The following is a 17500-nucleotide window of genomic DNA, read 5'->3' on the forward strand; positions in this document are numbered from 1 at the left end:
CACCCGATCGGAAGCCAAGTCTTCCGCACGCTAGGCAAGGGCCACCAACACCACCAGCAGCAGCGGCACCACCGGCCTGCTAGACGATCGGGAGCAGTAAGGAGCGACAAAGCCGCCGCCACCACAGGAATGTTTGTTTCTAAATCTGTTCTTGCCGCCGCGTCAGAGGTTTGAATGTGTGGCGCCCTCCGGATACGGAAGATGAAAGCCGGCGGCGCACATGTTTCAAGATATCCCCCCAATCTGCCGTTCAGACTTTCAAAAGCCGTTCAGCAGCTAATCACACAATTCAAGAATGACGACGTACCATTTTCCTATCCCTGTGCCGGCCATGCGGGGACCAGAAGAATGCTGCGGTGGTCTTTTCTCACATTCTAGGGACGCGAAGAATACGTTGTTCACTTTCTTGAGCACATCAACAAACTATTCCAACATATGCTCCGAAAAGAATGTAATTTTCAAAGAAAGAAACATTTAAAATACGATCATCACGATCAGCGATCGTTCTCTCCGAACTCCGAAGAATCCGGGAAGATCCCGGGCGTGGTGAAACGGTAGAGAACAATTCGCAAGCAACGACACGGAGCCCCACACGTGTTTTGTGCCATTTTTTTTTGTTTTTGTTCTCACAATCCACATGCCAGCCACGCGGAACTCTTCCCTCACAGTAGCAGCAGTAGCAGCAGCAGCAACTCTTCACAATCTCCTCCCTACGACACCCCGGGGCGTCTTAATCGTGGGACGAAACGCGAAAACGAGAAGGAGAATCTATTAAAAAAGACGCAATTGCATATTACGTATAAGCGATTGTGTTTGGTTGAGTCGCTCTGTGTGTGTCCGTGTCCGAGTTTGTTCTACCCTTCTTCCGTACTCTCCCCGTTCCCCATTTAGACCGACCAACCGACGACTAGGTTCACAGTTCTGGTTCTAAACGACGTAATTCCTTTTGTCACCCCCTCCCCCGCCCGCTCTTCTTTCGCTAACCCAGTGATGTTCCTCAATCTCTCCTTCTCTTTCTCTTTCTTACTCTCTCTCTCATACACATAAACACACACATACGCAAGTGTTGAAAGGAAAAGTGTTCGTTTTTCCGATCCGCGTCGCCTCCTCCTGTGGGGTGCGCGCCTCTTCGTCGTCACCCATTCATTGATACTGCTCTGCTACTGCTGCTACTGGTCTAGAGACTGGGCGGCTGCTGTGGCTTCTTCTTGCTTGCATGTTGGACGGATAGGAAAGGCCAGGGGCTAGAGGTCGTAGGGGGGATAAGGTTATTTTTGTTGTTGAAATCCTTGCACATTCTTTCTTTGGTCACGGACGACACGGAGTGATCCGCGTGCGCCCAGAAGTGTTAATCTGAGCTGTGGCTGTAGGTCCCCATTTTTGGGCAATGATGGAGAATGGCGAGAGGGAAGAGAGTTCACAGGATTAATGTACCACCGGCGTAGCATCTACGATAAGAACCCGAAAGGGGTGGGCCATCGGCCACACCAAGACTGGCTGTCTGGGGTGTTGTGCTTGCACAGATTATTACATAAACTGTGCGACAGAGAGAAAGAGCATGTACCCGCTTGTGTCCGTACATCGCTTAATTGCTCTTCTGCAAACATCCTCCCCTTACTCTGTGCCAAAAGATCGGGTCGTGAGCCAAGTCTAGTCGAGTCCGGTAGGTTGATAAGATAAGGATCGAAAGTCATCACACCCCTTCTTTCCTGATTCGTTCACTCTCGTTTTCGCCTTCTTTTTTTGGGAGGGGGGGGGGGGGGGCACGGAAGCCCTGAGCTGAGAAGCATGATGATGACCGAAAGTCTGGTAAAATCTCTTCAAGAACGTCACAGCGCCGTCCCCCGACCACGGGGTCGCGGCGACGCTATTATCTGGCTCGAAACCATCACACCTTACCATCATATCTACCCTCTCCCTCCCTCCTTCTGTGTTTCATTATTATTGCCATATCTACTGGCGCGGCTGCACAGCACCGGCCACCCCGTCCCGGTGGCCAGGGGGCTGGAAAAGTCAATCAAAAGTTCGATAAAAAGTAAAACAAAACATAACGTACGTGCGTACGTGTATTGTTATCAGTTGAAATCATTCATTTGACAACGATTCCTCGCGTTTTTCTGCTTCATAATTTTCAAGATTCTTATCCACAGGCAAGCAAAAGCAAGAGAACGGGAGAGACTGTATCCGTCGCCGTTATCAAACGGTCGCGCGGCGGTTTGAATTTCGGCTGTGAGTCTGTGCCACCGCGGCCTTTGTCTGTCACCTAGCCTCTCTTCTCAAACCGGTGGTCACTGCACTGCAGTAGAGTGGAGAGAACAGTACAGCGCGTGCCTTTGTTGTTCCGATCACCATTCACTGGCAATTCCAAGCCGACGCGAACAAGTCACCTAATCATCTTCTGTGACACCCGACGATTCCACCTTGACATTTGGCACCGACTTGGGGTGGTGCTCACATCGAGCGCACGCGAACAGACGAGCGCTTATCAGCGGGGCGACGAGCAGAAGAGGTCGAACACAACGAAGCGGCGAGGTTGTTCCTCCGAGTGGGCTCGCGACTCGCGGTTTGTGCATCTTTGCTGTTTTACGCACGAGAGACTATCGGTTGCAGCCGGCGATTCACGATTAAATCGGTTACGACCGACGGTTTGTGAAGTGACCGCTGCCCTCCGTACACAGGCGGTACACCGGCGGTACATCATGCCAAGGAACCACGATTGAGAGAAAAAGAAATCAAATAAAATCGTAACCGATGGGGTGAAGAGTTTGTGTGGCTACTACTTTGTAGCACGTTCCGTAATTCGTTTTGCATCCGTCTCTCTTATCGGTCTCGTGCGATTGTCGGGGCGGGGAAAGTCACTACAGTTGTGGCAGTTGCGCGCGCGCACGCAAAGGCCAACTCTTTTCTTCGATTCTTCTGTCGTTCTCTACTGCTACTGCTACCAGGAAAACTGTATCTGTAAATGATATTTACAAATTTAATAAACTTCCCAATTTTTTTGGCTTACTTTTAAAGGATGGTTACAAATTCATCTTTTGCCAAACGAATGAACTTTCAACTTGCAAAACAGACGTACTCGATCAGTTTTCTGGGATTTCACCAATTTCTAAGCCTAATATCGTATAGTGTTGACGCTAGAAAATAGAAATTATCACGGTTATTGGCTTGGAATCTTGTAATTTGGGGACAAGGGATATAAAATAGCACATGACAAACTGATCCAGTTGAGTTCATTCAATGAGTACTTGATCTTATTTGCTGCTAACTGTTTCCCTGCATAACGCATCCAACGGGTGCTATTTTCAGCAACAATTCAATTCTCATTTGGTGCTGAAAGGATGGTCCACTATCATCCAAAGGGCTGTACAACATAACATCATCTCGTAAAGTACAGCACCTGGCGAATATTCCTACCAATGACGCAGATCCCACACCTCTTATTAATGGTCGATAGCGAACAAGCCTCAAACAATGAAGTCCGTGATCGTCCGATGAGCTTTTCCTTAATAAGCGATTCCACAAGGTCTCCAAGAGACACACCTTCCTTCACCCCCAGCTGCCGCAGACCGACGATCGATCGCCAGACGGTCCCACCGATCCGAAATTTAACACATCCCAGAAAATTGATCCCCGTAATACATGTGGCTATGATGTTCGGCTTCTCATTAGCACACCATCCACCGCCGCTCACCTGTTCTCGAAACACCTTTCTCAGGGCGGACACACCCATGATGTTCGCGAATCTCGGCGAAACTGGGACAACACCTCAAGCAATGGCTGAGGCTGCAGCAGCAGCTCGTTTTTTATTCGTTTTCTTTCATTCCTCCCCCAAGCAACAGTACATGGGGCTTGTTGATGGGCAAAGATGGGCAGGGAAGATGGTTTGTTGATTTACACAAAAGGGTGTGTGTGTGTGTGTGTCTATGGTCCACCCACCACCTTCTTGGTCGTCTCGGTCGCTTTAGTGCATAGCACCAGAACGACAAAATTAGCGATCAATAGATCCCTCCATGACCGGCAAGACGTGCGAAATTAATAGATTTTACTTTATTCATTATCGAACTCTTAAAATTAGCTTTTCACACCCTCTTCCCCTGCTCCTTCTCCTCACTAGCTCGCTCACTCGCTCGCTCGCTCCATTTCTTTCCACTTCCTTCAACCTTCGAAAATTGACGACAAAATTCAAAGAGACGAGAAAGAGCAGGAAGGAAGGGGTTTCTTCCGGTTCCGACCGTGAGACGCGCGGTGGCAGCACATGATTGTTGACGCGGTTGTGACATTAATAAACCTTTTCTTCGATCCCCGGGAACAGATACCAGTGTGTTACATCGTTCTCCTCGGCGAGCAACTTCTTAACGACACCAACAAGCGCCCCCTCGGGGTGCCGTGCGTTTCTTTGTTCCAGAAAGAGTGGTGGTGGCGCCTTCTGCTCACCAGGCGCGGGAACACAACCACCGACCGACCGACCGACCGACCGACCGACCGACCAACCAACCAACCGAATCGACAGAAAAGAAAATAGAATTTCAATTTAGCGCGCAGCAATGGTGTGTCATCGTCGTTGTCACGGTGAACGACGGTATTCAACCACCGCGCGCACACAACGCACTGCCCCCGTACCCCCCACCACGCTTTTTGCCTTCTAGTCGAACCAATTGACACCTGCCGGAGCCGAGGGGGTGGGGTGCGAGGTGGGTTCTAATGTGAATCATGTACAGTCCAAAGCACGCGCTGGATCGATCGCTAAGTTATCTAATTGGACACACAGCACTGGCGCGACCACTAAACGCCTCTCCCTAATTATAGTTTCGTCGCTTCGTGGTGCAATCCAAACCCCGTCCATCTGTGTTCGCGTCCTGTAGTCGATTTTGTCTAGCAACGGTCTACGATACGACCCCCGGGGCAAGGTTATCAAGTCTCCGGCGATGATATTAATCAATGGAACACACTTTTGTCGCGCAAACAGTAAAGGGAAGAAAAAAAAAATAAAACAACCCAGTATTTCCACGCACGTGTGCCAGCCCCGCCCGTTGCGTGTGGTAGACATATTTTTTGGGGTATTTCCCGAAGTAATAGAAGTAGACGCACAAGCAGACCAAAACCAACAAAAGGCTGGAAAAAAAAGTAGTAGGCTGACGATGTGTATCAATAAAGACCACGAGCGTGCGAGCGAACGATGGTTGCGCGCAGACGGTGGCCCCTAAACCCATATCACACGCCGCCTCAGTCTTCGGGACGGTGACAACGGTGACAAACAAAAGCAAGCTGTTCAAACATGCCGGAAGTAAGTGAATAATAATCGGGACAAAGGAATGCCAGGCGCCGGCACAAGGTGGAACACTGAATCCAGAACCGCGCAACACGCCTTAGCATCCTTCTCACTTCTTTTTTAGCCTACTAGATTTGCACCGTTTCCCTAGGACCTTTGGAAGAAATCCTGGATGGAAGCAGCCTGGAAGTAAAGCTCACTGAACGTTAGATATGCGGCCCAATTTCGATTGATCACTGATCAAGATATCAAGTGCTTGATTGAGAACCGGACTGTGACAAAGTAGGCTACTTGCTGCGTCCGAATCAAAGGTCAGTTAATCCCCTTTCTCGCATATCGACGACGTGCCTTTTTCAGTTAACAAAAGCGTTATCATCGATTGATTGTCTTTGGTTAACCGTTTCTTTTTTCTTCTATTAATCAGCTCCCATCAGCCAACGCGAACTAACTTTGTTCAGGTTGTTCACAAGTCCGCAGCTTGTGAGCTTTCATCTATAGGACACACGCTTCTACCGGCGAGACGCGGCGAATCCAACAACGCAAGTCCTTGGGGAGCAAGGAGCAATCGTGTATTGACATCGCTTGCGTCACACCCCAACAGCGAAGACGACGACACGACACAACGTAGGTCCGCTGTCCGCCAACCACACGGGGCGGCGGCAAAAAGGGTGATGGACCCGTATCCACCACCACCAATACCAACCATTCGCGGGGTGCTGTAGCGACCACGCAACTCGGGCGTCTATTCGAAAAGCTACAGCCGGCCACAGCTAGGAGTGAAAGAGAGCCAGCCAGCCGAGGGGAGCGGCGCGCGTGTGTCCGCTTTCCCCGTCCCAAAGACAAAGTTGAGATTTTTTTTTCACGGCAACATCTTAGCTTCTCTGCGACGACTTTGGTCGAAAAGTGAAGGATCGCGAACCGGTCGGTCGGTTGGGTTGGTTGGTCGACCAGGTTCGTTTGATGGTCTGTGAGGATGGATCTCGTCGTGAGAGCAACCACGGCCACCACTCCACGGTGGCCCCTAGGATCTCTGAACTCTGCGTGCACAGTGCACTCGAGAGGCAAGCGAGAAGAGATCACACTCGGAGGGATCGGTTTTAGGAGATGGTTGACGATGGTAACGGCAACGGCTAACTGTGATGATGCCTCGTATGTCACAGAGAACCAGCACACAAAATAGGTGGAAAAGTCAGAATCAGAATCGCTCGCACGAATCGTAATGTTCGAAAGAAGCAATTCTCTACGGCGTAAATAGGATGTTAAATCATAAAAAAACACATACAGTAAGTTAGGTTTTGCTAGGCACTTGAAATCAAGAAGTAAATTCGCAAAGTCTCGATGCATGCACCAGAAAAGTGACAAAGTTCACAAAAAGTTTGGATCCAATTTCGGAAACCGGTTACGAAAAAATCAAGTTACACAAAACTAACGAAAATTGTTTTAACGATGACTAAACAAATTCATTGTTAATACCCTCCTCCAACCCCCATCATTGTCCCATCGCTCATTATCAGGTGTGGAAAAGGGGGTTGGTGGCCACCAGCGGAGTAAACGACAAGGAGAGTTCAGAGACCGCCACCACCATCATTCATCACCACACGTCACATCCGTCCGTCAGGTGTGCGCTCGTGTGCACGTGGGTGTGCATGTGTGCACACCCCCGCGATCTCCACCTTCACCGCCACCGGAAGTGAACGGGTTGAGTGAAAGTGTATGAGAGAAGCCACCCGAAAGAGAAGACAGAAAGAGCAACCGCCGGCACATCACTGGTGCGCGCGCTCTCGTTGTGCTGGTGGCCACCCCCGGTGGACGATGAGAGCGTGCGCTACCCCCCCAAAAATGCCGGTTTTGCGGTGGACGCCAAGCGAGAGCTGGGGATGACGTGGTTTTCCTTCTTCTCTTCCATGCGCGATCAAGATCACACAAGATGCTGTTTCTCGGGGATAGCACCACCGCCGTCGTGCTCGCCCAATGGTAATGATCGACGTAGGCGATGGAAAAAAGGGAATCGAATAAAGGAACCGCCAGTGCTGTAGTGTTGGACAGGACACAACACACATACACAAAATTGCGAGCACTCTTTTCTCGTTTTCCGGCTTTTCCGGCCTCTCCCGCTTCAGAGATTTACAGAACGTGAAAACGAGAGAACAAAGTTGGGAAAAGCCCTCTAACAAGAAGGGAGAGGTGGAGACTGGTGTTGGGTGGCATCCTAATGCGCATGTGTCAGGTTACGTGTGTGTCTGTGTGCGTGCGTTTGTGTAACCAACGTTACACCAAAAGAAAAAAAAAAGCCCGAAAAACAGCGGCCACTCTCCAGGGGACAGGAAAAACAAAGGAAAACTCGCTTCCATCCGCGTGAGCGAGAGAAACTTGCCCTGTTCGCCTCCCTTGCCCGCGTGGCTTCATCGCAAGGAATTTCCCATCTGACGACAAACGCGGCGAACCGACCGAACCACCCAAAGCAGCGATCCAAGTTGGCTCCTCTCTCTCTCGCTGGTGCCCCCGGTGTGCGCGTGCGAAAGAGAGAGTGCGAGCGTTCGGGTGGAGCGAGATGCAGGAAAAGAGAGTGAAAATCCGTTCCGTTTTGTGGAGGGCAGAGAAGGGAGAAGGAGGATGCGGGAAGCAGGAGAGGGGAGGCCGGTTATGGCGTTGACCCGATTTTTACCGGCACCGAGGAGTTTCGCGAACGATTTTCTCGCCCCGTTCCTCCTTTCTTTCTTGCTTTCTTCCTACAACGCATTATGCTATATAGAGACCCCGACCGACCCCAGGACGTCCATCCATCTAATAAGCTTCTTTGTCAGAATCATGCTCCTAATCTTGTGTGCTCGCTCGCTCACTAGCGCTCTCTCTCTCTCTCCCTTTCTCCCTCTGGTTCCTTTGACGACGTGGAAATCGCACAACACTACTCTAGAGATGCTTCTCTCTTCGGACGGTTTTCGGATTTACTTCCGGGCCATTTCATCTCGAGGTCGTCCTACTACTACCCTCTGCAGAGCCTTTTTTTCGGGGGCACGCATCGATCGTTGCTGACAAATATATTTTCGTATTTAAATTCGAAAATTAAAAAATGTCTCTCAATCGCTGGTCGTTCAATCGCTCTCCGGGGGGGAGTGCATGTTCAAAAGCAACAGTTTAGGAGCATAGATTGCGAGCTGTGTGAGTGGACACAGGTGAAAAGCTCTTCCAAAAATGCTCCATTCCCCCTCTTTCGCCCCAAAAGTGAGGACATTTTCGGTCATCGACGAAAAGAATCACCGGCCTTCCAACCAGCCTCCAACTCCAAACATCGTGCGTCCAATCTAGTAGGCGAAACATTAGAAAGTTCCGGCCTCAAACCGGGCAAGGCAGGCCGCGGAAAGCATAAACCCGAGAGAAGAACCAAAGGAATACAGCGCACTCTTCCGCTCTGCTCATCCTGTGGCTGCTTTCTCGCTCGCACACAGCACACACGAGGGCCACGGATTGTTGGCGACCTTGAGCCAAATAGCGGCAGGTCCCGTAGGGTATTTCGGATGGTCACACGCGGACAAAAACGTCATAAGAACGGGTTTCCTTCCAAAAAAAAAAAAATCCAGCGATTCTCCACAGTGTGCGCGATGATCCTGATGATAAGTATCTTAGGGCAAAAAGAAGGACCCTTTCCTTCTTGGGAAAAACGACGAAACAGAAGCCAGAAATCCAGAAGCAACATTCCGTACATTTTCTGGCCTGAGTCCTGAGCGAAGAAGTTGGCGACGTCCAGAGCGCAGAGCGCGCGAAGGGGTGCCGCCGTCCACATGCGAAATTATGCAATGGCGCACATGGCAAGGGACACGCACTGTACCCTCCCCCCCCCCCCCCCCTTCCCTTCCGAACGTCCTTCTATCGTGGGGATTCGCGGTGTGTGCGTGTGGATGTGTGAATGGGTTCCGCGTGAAACCAACCCCCCTTTTGGTGTTCTGTGGCGAACAAGGGAGAACAAATTAGAATATATTTATGTATTTTTATGACACTCGCTCACGCACACCGACAGATAATGCGTCATGCGTAAGGGGGAATGGAATCGCTTTTTTTTTTCTTTTTGTTTAATAAAAAAAATTAAGGAAAACCTTGACCAAAAAGGCGATTAGCGTGATGCCTTCTCCTTCCCAGGCGCCAATCCCATATCCATGTTGCTAGAGTGCAGAGGAGAGAGAGAGAGAGAGAGAGAGAGAGAGAGAGAGAAAGAGAGAAAACGGGTGCGAGACTGCTGAAGTTTTGAACAAGCGGCACACTAAGCCGACGACAACTCTTTGCGGCTCACACCACCCTTTCATCCCCCATCATCCCCCTTCACAATCCCTTCCCAACCCCTTCCCAACCCCTTGTCATGCTTGTCAGCGGCAGCATGCCATGGTTGCCGGCAACCACACGACACACCAACACCATCCACGGAAGCGCAACAGCGATGTATGCGGCTGTCTCCAACACAATCGCCCCGATTTCTGTGTGTTTGTGGGAACCGCGATGTATGCTGCACACACATGTGTGTGGGGCTGTTGCTTGTTGCGGTGTGTGCGCTCGCGCGTGTGTCCGTGGTACGCGGGGTGTTCCTTGCTCAAGGACAAATCATCGTTCCTCCGCTGTGCTGTGCTGCGCTGCGCTGCGAGCTACTACACCGCACACACCACACCCTGCTGCTGCTGCTGCTGCTGACAACCCCTTCTTCCCCACGCCTGATCATTTGTTTCCTCTCTTTCGCTCTCATGGCCTACCGCGATCGGTGGCTTCCGCGAGCATAGGCGGCGATGGCGATGGCGACGACGATCTCTGCCTCTCGATCTCTTCACCTTCTCGCCGACTACTTTGTTCGCTCGCACGCTCGTTCGATGATGATGCCAACCAGCCAGCCAGCCAACTTTGACGCGGTTTTGACTTCATCCCGCACCCTGCACCACCTTTCCATGTGGTCCCACCACCACTCTCTTTTTGCATGTGGGGATCAGATTTCGGCTGTTTCGAGACCGACTTTCGCCCGGCTACTGTGTTCGGTCGGTGACGGTATGTGAGTGTTTCTAATAGAAGGGTGAGGGGATGTTGGATGTTAAGGACCGAACCCAAGGTGCATGCATGTGTGACAACATTATGAACCATAATGGGTGGTGGAGGGGAAGCAAGGGGTCCGGAGATTGTGGTTTTTGGTCGTGTGTCCGCATACTACGCCTTATTGGTACGTGTGTGTGTGTCTCGGCGGGTGTGAGTTTAATTTGATGAGCATTTTCGTCCCCCGTCCCGGCAACATGCGTTCCACACCTTCTCCTCTTCCTCCCGCAAGCTACATTAAAAAAAAAACCCCTATACATGCTTCTACATGGTCAATGGGCGTCGTGTGCGTGTGTTTTTTTTGGGGGAACAATACAATCGGCCTCGCGCGGGATGCGTGCCTTCCGTCGATCAGGAAATCCATCCATTCCATACCATTCCGTCTCCCTGGTGTGTCCCCCCCCCCTCTACCGAACCTTTACAACCCGTTCTCCTCTATTTCCTCTATCGTTCGCCGAGAGCCACCCCCATCACCACCACCCCATTCTCACCCCTCCTGGTGTCTGTATGTCACCATCCCAAGAGTTGTGCCGTGTGGAAGGGGGTGCCGTGGCAGCAGCGTGCGCGTCGTGCGGACGAGATCGGGTTCCGGAAAGAGTAGTCCACACTACTACCACCTCCACTAATACTACTACTAAAGCGGCTACTACCGCAACACTGCGTCGTGCACAATGCACGTAACAGCGGCAGCAACCGGCGGACCAACACACTTGGCGAGACTCCGGGACTCGGTCACCTAGCGGGGCACCGGAACGCGATCTTTCTGCCGCAAACACCAACACACACAGAAGCGTGTTAATGGTGGTTGCCAGCGGCCCCAATCATCTCAGCGCGATCTCCATTCAAAAGGGGGGGGGGGGGGGATCGCGAGCGTGCGGCTAGGAGGCAAATCGCCCCCCACCTTCCAAAGAGAAACGAAAGGAAAAAAAAACGATTATCGAAACTCAGCTTCCGTGCGTCTGCCGGCATAAAAAAAAAACACCCCGGCTACTAGAAATGCACCTCCAGTATGTTGCCAGGGAGTCCGTCCAACAGCAGCAGCAGATCATCGGCTCTTTCCACCGCCTACTGCAGCAGGTCTCACAATTGGTTCCTTCTTTTATAGTAGGGTTCATTTGTTGCTAGGTGACGACTGCTTGTCGGACTCTATTGTGGCCTCAGAGTATTCAGACTATTTAGGCGTTGGAGGCTTCGATCACTCGAAGCACTACGATCGAAACTGTGTTCCACATATCCCGGGGGCTACTACCAGGGATGGCTGACTCTGTAGAGCAAAAGTCACCGCGAGGCGAGGGTCGCAAAATACGAAAGAAGATCGCGGGGGGGACGAACGGTCGGCAGCAAAAGGGTCGTGCTTTAATCAAATAACGGATCTTGTGTCGTCCATGGCACTATTTCGCGGGACACGGGATGGTGGAAGAGAGAAAGAGTTAGACTGAGACTGTGTTGATGAGCGAGCGAGCGAGAGAGAGAGAGAGAGAGAAAGGAGAGTAAAAAAGGTGGAACGTTGATCTGGTCGAATTATCATAGCATTACCATAACCGACTCCCCTCCCTCTCTCAGCAGCACACATACTCTTGGCCACCACCACCACCACCACCAGCGTGTGCGACATCTATTGACTCGTTGACTTTAATCGACGGTGGTGACGGTGGCGGCATCGCAGAATAGTCCCAAGATTTAGCCCAAGTTATTCAAAAACCCTTAAACGAGATTGGAATGAGAGAAAAGTTTGCTTTCTTTTCCGGAAAATTCAAACGATTCCTCATTTGCTCCCTTCTTTAAGATCCGGCTGAAGGATACGATCCGTTGTTCCGGTGCCGGGATCCTCCTCTCTCGATGGACTCCCCCCGGCCCTACCACACCACCAGCACCACCACCCTCGATGACACCTTCTTCCAGAACACGCGAAACAAAGAAAGAGAATCCCCGTCTACCGTCTTTGTCGCTCTCCCAAGCGAGGGTCGCCGATGGAAATGTCAAAATCGTTCACCACCACCACCACCACTAGCAGCAGTAGCACAGAGAAACCAATAGAAAAGTAGACAGTGAGCCTGTGTGTGGTGGGGGTTTAGGGCGGTGGAGCATATATCGAGTGGAAGTCCGACCGGCGCACACACCACACCTGGTGGTGGTGGCTGGTTAGTAACATAATTTTTTTTTGCCTCAAATTTGCAGCAGCTCTCCACTCCCAGCTCCACCGGTCGCTCGTTCGATGAAAAGAGCAAAAACTCTCAGTTTCATGCTCGCTTTCGCAACGAAAATCACGCGAGAGCCAGAAACCACCATCGGACACACGAATACATCGCCGTAACATCAGCAGCATAATAGGGTGGGGATCGAGGGGGCGCACACATCGCACCAATACACTCGAACGAATATAATCACTCAACAGCAGCAGCAGCAGCAGCACCGCGAGGAGTGTGCCTGGCGGATCTTCCCTGTTGAGGATGTGAGCATAAAATCGTTCTCTATTCGCTCGATTATCCAGCATTTTAAAGCATCGGGGGACATGATTCACGACACATTCTGGGCCATAAATTTCATTAACGAATGTTACGGACGTAGGTTACTGCGATTAACATTACGCCTTCGCTGTTTCTACGAGCAATTTCGCACAATCGCCGGTGCTCTGTCTCAGCAACCAATGCTGAGGCTGCTGTAGTTGGAGATGTGTTTCGTGCACACATACAACACACGTACAGAGCCCCGCATGTGAAAGATCCTCATTTCTCTCTATCTCCGTGCACGAGGCTCGACGATCGAACTTTTTGTCGTCAAGCGTGTGGATGTAACACGACGGCGGCGTCGTCGTCGTCGTGTGATGTGTGCTTTGCATAGAAACCACCCCTTTCACCCACTTCTCCCCTTTGCCGTTGGTTACGACGACGATTCGCTCGCTGCTGCTGCTGCTAGAGACCAACCACTACACCGAGAAACACACGCGCGAACCTTCATCTATCGGACAGCGGGTGCACACGTACGTACGTACACAAACACACAGCCACGCGCCCGCGAGCGCACACACGACCCCTCTGTCGCGTTTTCATGGCAAACTACTACCACCATTACTACTACTACTACTACTACTCGCCAATACGAGGGGGTGGTGTGGGCCCTGAAGTGTGCGCAGCACACGGCGTTGAAGAGGAGATAGAAGGCCTGAAACCCCAAAAAAAAGAAGCACCAAAAAATACGCGACCGAGCGCCGCCACCGCCTCACGCCAAGGGGCGCTCGCTCAAAAGCTGCTGCTCCTTCGGCGTGAAATTTTAGGACTTTTCCGACATCCGGCTGAGAAAGGCTAAAGAGGGCCGCTCGGAGGACATGCCAATCGCACTCTCCGGTGGAACCCTTTGTCGAAAGAAAGTACCCCTTTGTAGTGTACACCTTTCGACACTTTATCAACCATGCACACACAGAGAGACACACGACACGCGATCACAGCAGCAGCAGCAGCAGCAGCAGCATGGGCCAACAACTAACACCAGCTCAAAGCTCGTTGCCTCATCGTCCCCTCCCACTACACACTTTAATCATTCTCCACCCACCCGCAGCTCTCTGCTATTCATTCCGAGTCGATTCGATCCTCTCCAATAAGCTGCGATGAGGAGGAGTTGGAGGAGGAGGATTTCTCTGCTCTTCTGACACACGCACGCGACTCGTGTGTCCTCCTCTTCACCTTCTTCTTCTTCTTCTTCTTCTTCTTCTTCTTCTTTTATCTGCTTATCCCCTGCTCGCCCCGGCCGTGTGCTAACCCATTATACCACGGTGGACCCACACACACTCGCGATTCTATCTGTTCTAGCAACACCAGCAGCAGCAGCAGCAGCAGCAGCAACATACGATGATCGAGGAGGGTGGCGGAGGTGCTGGCTCGTTAGTCGCGAGCGAAAGCACGAAGCCGCCGATTTGCGGCTCAAGATTTCACCGATTGCTGCTGGGGTTTCTCGAACGAATCCCCCAAAAAAAACCCTGACTGTGACAAACTTGATTTTTGGGCTGCTTAGATGGAATTGTCTAGGTCCTCCTAAGCGTTACATGCTGAAGATACATTTCAACTCAAGCAATCGATTTCCACAGAGACTTCACATAATTCCAGTCGCTCGTCATCAAGGAAATTTTGTAAATCTTGGAGGTAATCGCTTAGTGGTTGGTTTGAACTTCATGCTGGAACATCGCAACGAAGCTCTCAGAGTGTTACTGTAACAATCCATCCATGGAACATCAACACCTCTTCTATTCTTTTGGTTAATTCTGATCATTTCTCATCCATCGTTAGCTTCAAACGGTCTTAAAATGAAGAGTAAAGATCTTAATGAGAATGACTGTAAAGCTCCAAATATTTGCACAAAAGGGGTAAAATGTATGGCCTTCCTTGTTACCAATCAGTATCCGGTTAGGAAATGGCACGATCTCATACCAAAATCCAACATTTGTTGAAGGAAATTCAATCTTCTCGCTCGTTTTCGGTGTCGATTGAACTGGTACCAAAGCAGCAAAACGTTTGCAAATGATTTATAGTCTACCCTTAGCTTCTGCACGTTTGCACAAACTGCCAGTATTGTAATATACAAAACCGAAGAGACCATGTACAGTTTCAGAGTCCTGGCTTGTGTTTTCACTTTCATCAAAGCATAGATGTGAAATGCATCGAACAGATACTTTGTAAACTTCCATCTTCCAACATCCTGTAACTCATAGCGGAATAGAAGAAATGCCAAAAAGTAAAATGAAATGAATTATGTTTTCCTCAACCCATTATATACACGTAAAATTAGCGAAGTTTTTCTTTGTATTCCTCAGTATAGCTCACTGTAAATGGTAGGTAAGGATGGCCTACTACTTCTCTTCTGCCGAATTTACCTTGCAAACCGGCAAAAATCATAAAGCAGCAGCTACCGTGTGGACCGCCGCCGACCGTCGACTTTTGGTGAAGGTGATGATGGCATATCGGACGACGATTTAGCAGCAGCTTCTTCTTCCTGCTCGCTGAACAACTCGCGGCGCACACATACACACACTCACTCACACACCGACAGCGAGGCACGCACGCACGTACGCACGCACGCACTGTACGTACAGACACACACTAGCACGCGTCACTTTCTTTGTCCTTTCTAGCGAAGGCTCGTCAGGCTTTGCTACTAACTGATGCTCCTCCTGCTCCTCCTCCCTTTACTTTTCCTCCGCCGCTACCGTCGCCGTCGTTACTGCTGTTGCTGCTGCTGATTGTTGGATGTAAGTGAACGGCGGCCGCTTTTGCCGATGGCACCTTGACTGAGCAGCGACGAAAACGTGTCTACACATGCACACTCTCGTCAGCGCACGCACGCACGCACGCACGCTCGCGCACGTACAGACACACACCACTCGCGCACACACACTGGTTTCTTCCCGCAATAGGGGGAGGGTGGGGTGGGGAGGTGGTTCGGTCGATCGGTCGTCCTTGCCCGAGCGGAAAAGGAACGGCAAAGGGCAAAACGCACCCGTCACAGAAACGGGAAGAGAAAGGAAGGAAGGAAGGAAAGAAAAAAATCGTCACGGAAACGAAGCACTCCACTCTACACGACGACCCGCCGACGCCTCCTGTTACTTCAAAAAATCGACGTCTTCTTTCTTCTTGGCACACGCACGCACGCACAAACACACTCAAACTGCTTCGCCTGCTTCCTCTTCTTCTTCCTTTGCTCACACAATCCGCGCACGCTGCTCGTTGGGAAGGAGGATTTTGCACGAAAAACCCTTCATCGGCCGTGATGCGAAAGTTTGACACCACGAAAGAGTCCTTTCTGTTGCCTGTGTCCTGCTGTCCTGGACACGCACGCACTAACTCTACACTAAACTAGCTAGGCTAGCGATTATTCATTCTTCTGCCGCTCTGCTGGCGCACCGAATTTTTGCCGTCGATCGCGAGGACCGGAAAAAGTACGTGTGCTCGAGAAAATCGAGACTCGCGAGTTTCGTGCGTGCCTGCCTGCCTGCCTGCCTGCTTCGACCAGTGTTTTAAGACAGACAGGTGAAGTTTCACTTTTTGTCACCGCCATATTGGATTTTTATTGTTGACAGCTCGGTTGCTTCGTTCATCACCCGGCAGCGTGCGGATACGAAGGAATTCCGGAAATTTTCAAAGATTCTATCATGTATAGTATCGTAAAAAGGAGTATGCAATTGATTAGATGGACAACAAACTGTTCTAATCTTCGCGAGGTATATTTTCCAGCATGACTTACCCTGTTTAATAGGCACATCTTGGTTTGGAGCAACGTTCGCTTCGCAAAACTCAATTAAAAGTGATGATAAAACAAAATGTGTGTGAATAGTATCATGAAATCGAATCATCCTACAGATGGCTGAATTAAAAAGAAAATTATTCAAATCGTCATCAACCTAGCCGGGGGAAACTCGTCACGTGTGGACCCGTTCGTTTTGGGGGATGCTGTCAAAACCACACGGCACGTTTCTGGAAAATCGGCGCCGCGCTGTGGATGTGGAAAATTTGAACCACCATGACCACGACATCGGTCGATCTGGGGTTCCTGGAACCGTGCGACTCGTGGCTGCTGACGAACAAGTTTTTCCGCAGCAAACTGGGCGGCAAACCGGCGTGGTTGGAGCTGAAGAATCTGCCGAAACCGGAGGAAGTCCTGTGCACCCGGTGCGACAAACCGTTGGCCTTTCTTTGTCAGGTATGTTGGTGTCTCGGGGACACCGGGGTTGGTGGCTCTACAGTGGCCGGTAACTTATTCAATTTGCTTGCTTACAGGTTTACGCACCTATTGAAGAAAACGATGGTTGCTTTCATAGAGTGCTGTACGTGTTCGTCTGCATAAGCGCATCCTGTGAATCGGATGGAAATGGGCGGTAAGATTGGGACCTGCTTCCCTCGTCCTCGGTTTCGATTCATAACGCACCACTGGGTGGTTCCATTTCAGTACGATAAAAGTGTTACGAAGCCAGCTACCACGGCGGAATGCATTTTATGATTATAATCCTCCCGATGAAACCGTCGAGTCGGTAAGTCACATGCTTGGAATGCTTTCGCATCGCGCTGCTAATACAAACCGTCCTTTATAGCCCGCTGTAGTGTCACCCGTTCCACTGTGCGTCGTATGTGGATGCCGTGGTCCGAAACGTTGCGGCCGATGCCAATTGGTGAACTACTGCGG

At 50.7% G+C, this 17500-nt stretch overlaps 2 protein-coding genes across 3 annotated transcripts in view; one reads left to right on the top strand and one right to left on the bottom strand.

The window, feature by feature from the left end:
• LOC126578504 (uncharacterized) overlaps positions 1 to 16260 on the bottom strand; it is a 28513-nt gene extending 12253 nt beyond the window's left edge. For both annotated transcript variants that reach the window (XM_050241129.1, XM_050241128.1), the window contains exon 1: positions 15198 to 16260. The gene's annotated coding sequence lies outside the window, so the exon portion shown is untranslated. The remainder of the gene's footprint in view (positions 1 to 15197) is intronic.
• A 514-nt stretch (positions 16261 to 16774) lies between these two features.
• LOC126576188 (programmed cell death protein 2) overlaps positions 16775 to 17500 on the top strand; it is a 1465-nt gene continuing 739 nt past the window's right edge. The window contains exons 1-4 of the mRNA XM_050237357.1: positions 16775 to 17020; positions 17098 to 17195; positions 17267 to 17348; positions 17409 to 17500. The exon at positions 17409 to 17500 is cut by the window's right edge and continues 139 nt beyond it. Coding sequence (XP_050093314.1) covers positions 16841 to 17020; positions 17098 to 17195; positions 17267 to 17348; positions 17409 to 17500 — 452 coding nt within the window. The 5' untranslated portion in view covers positions 16775 to 16840. The remainder of the gene's footprint in view (positions 17021 to 17097; positions 17196 to 17266; positions 17349 to 17408) is intronic.

Source organism: Anopheles aquasalis, chromosome 3 (genome assembly GCF_943734665.1).
Source record: "Anopheles aquasalis chromosome 3, idAnoAquaMG_Q_19, whole genome shotgun sequence".
Lineage (NCBI taxonomy): Eukaryota > Metazoa > Arthropoda > Insecta > Diptera > Culicidae > Anopheles > Anopheles aquasalis.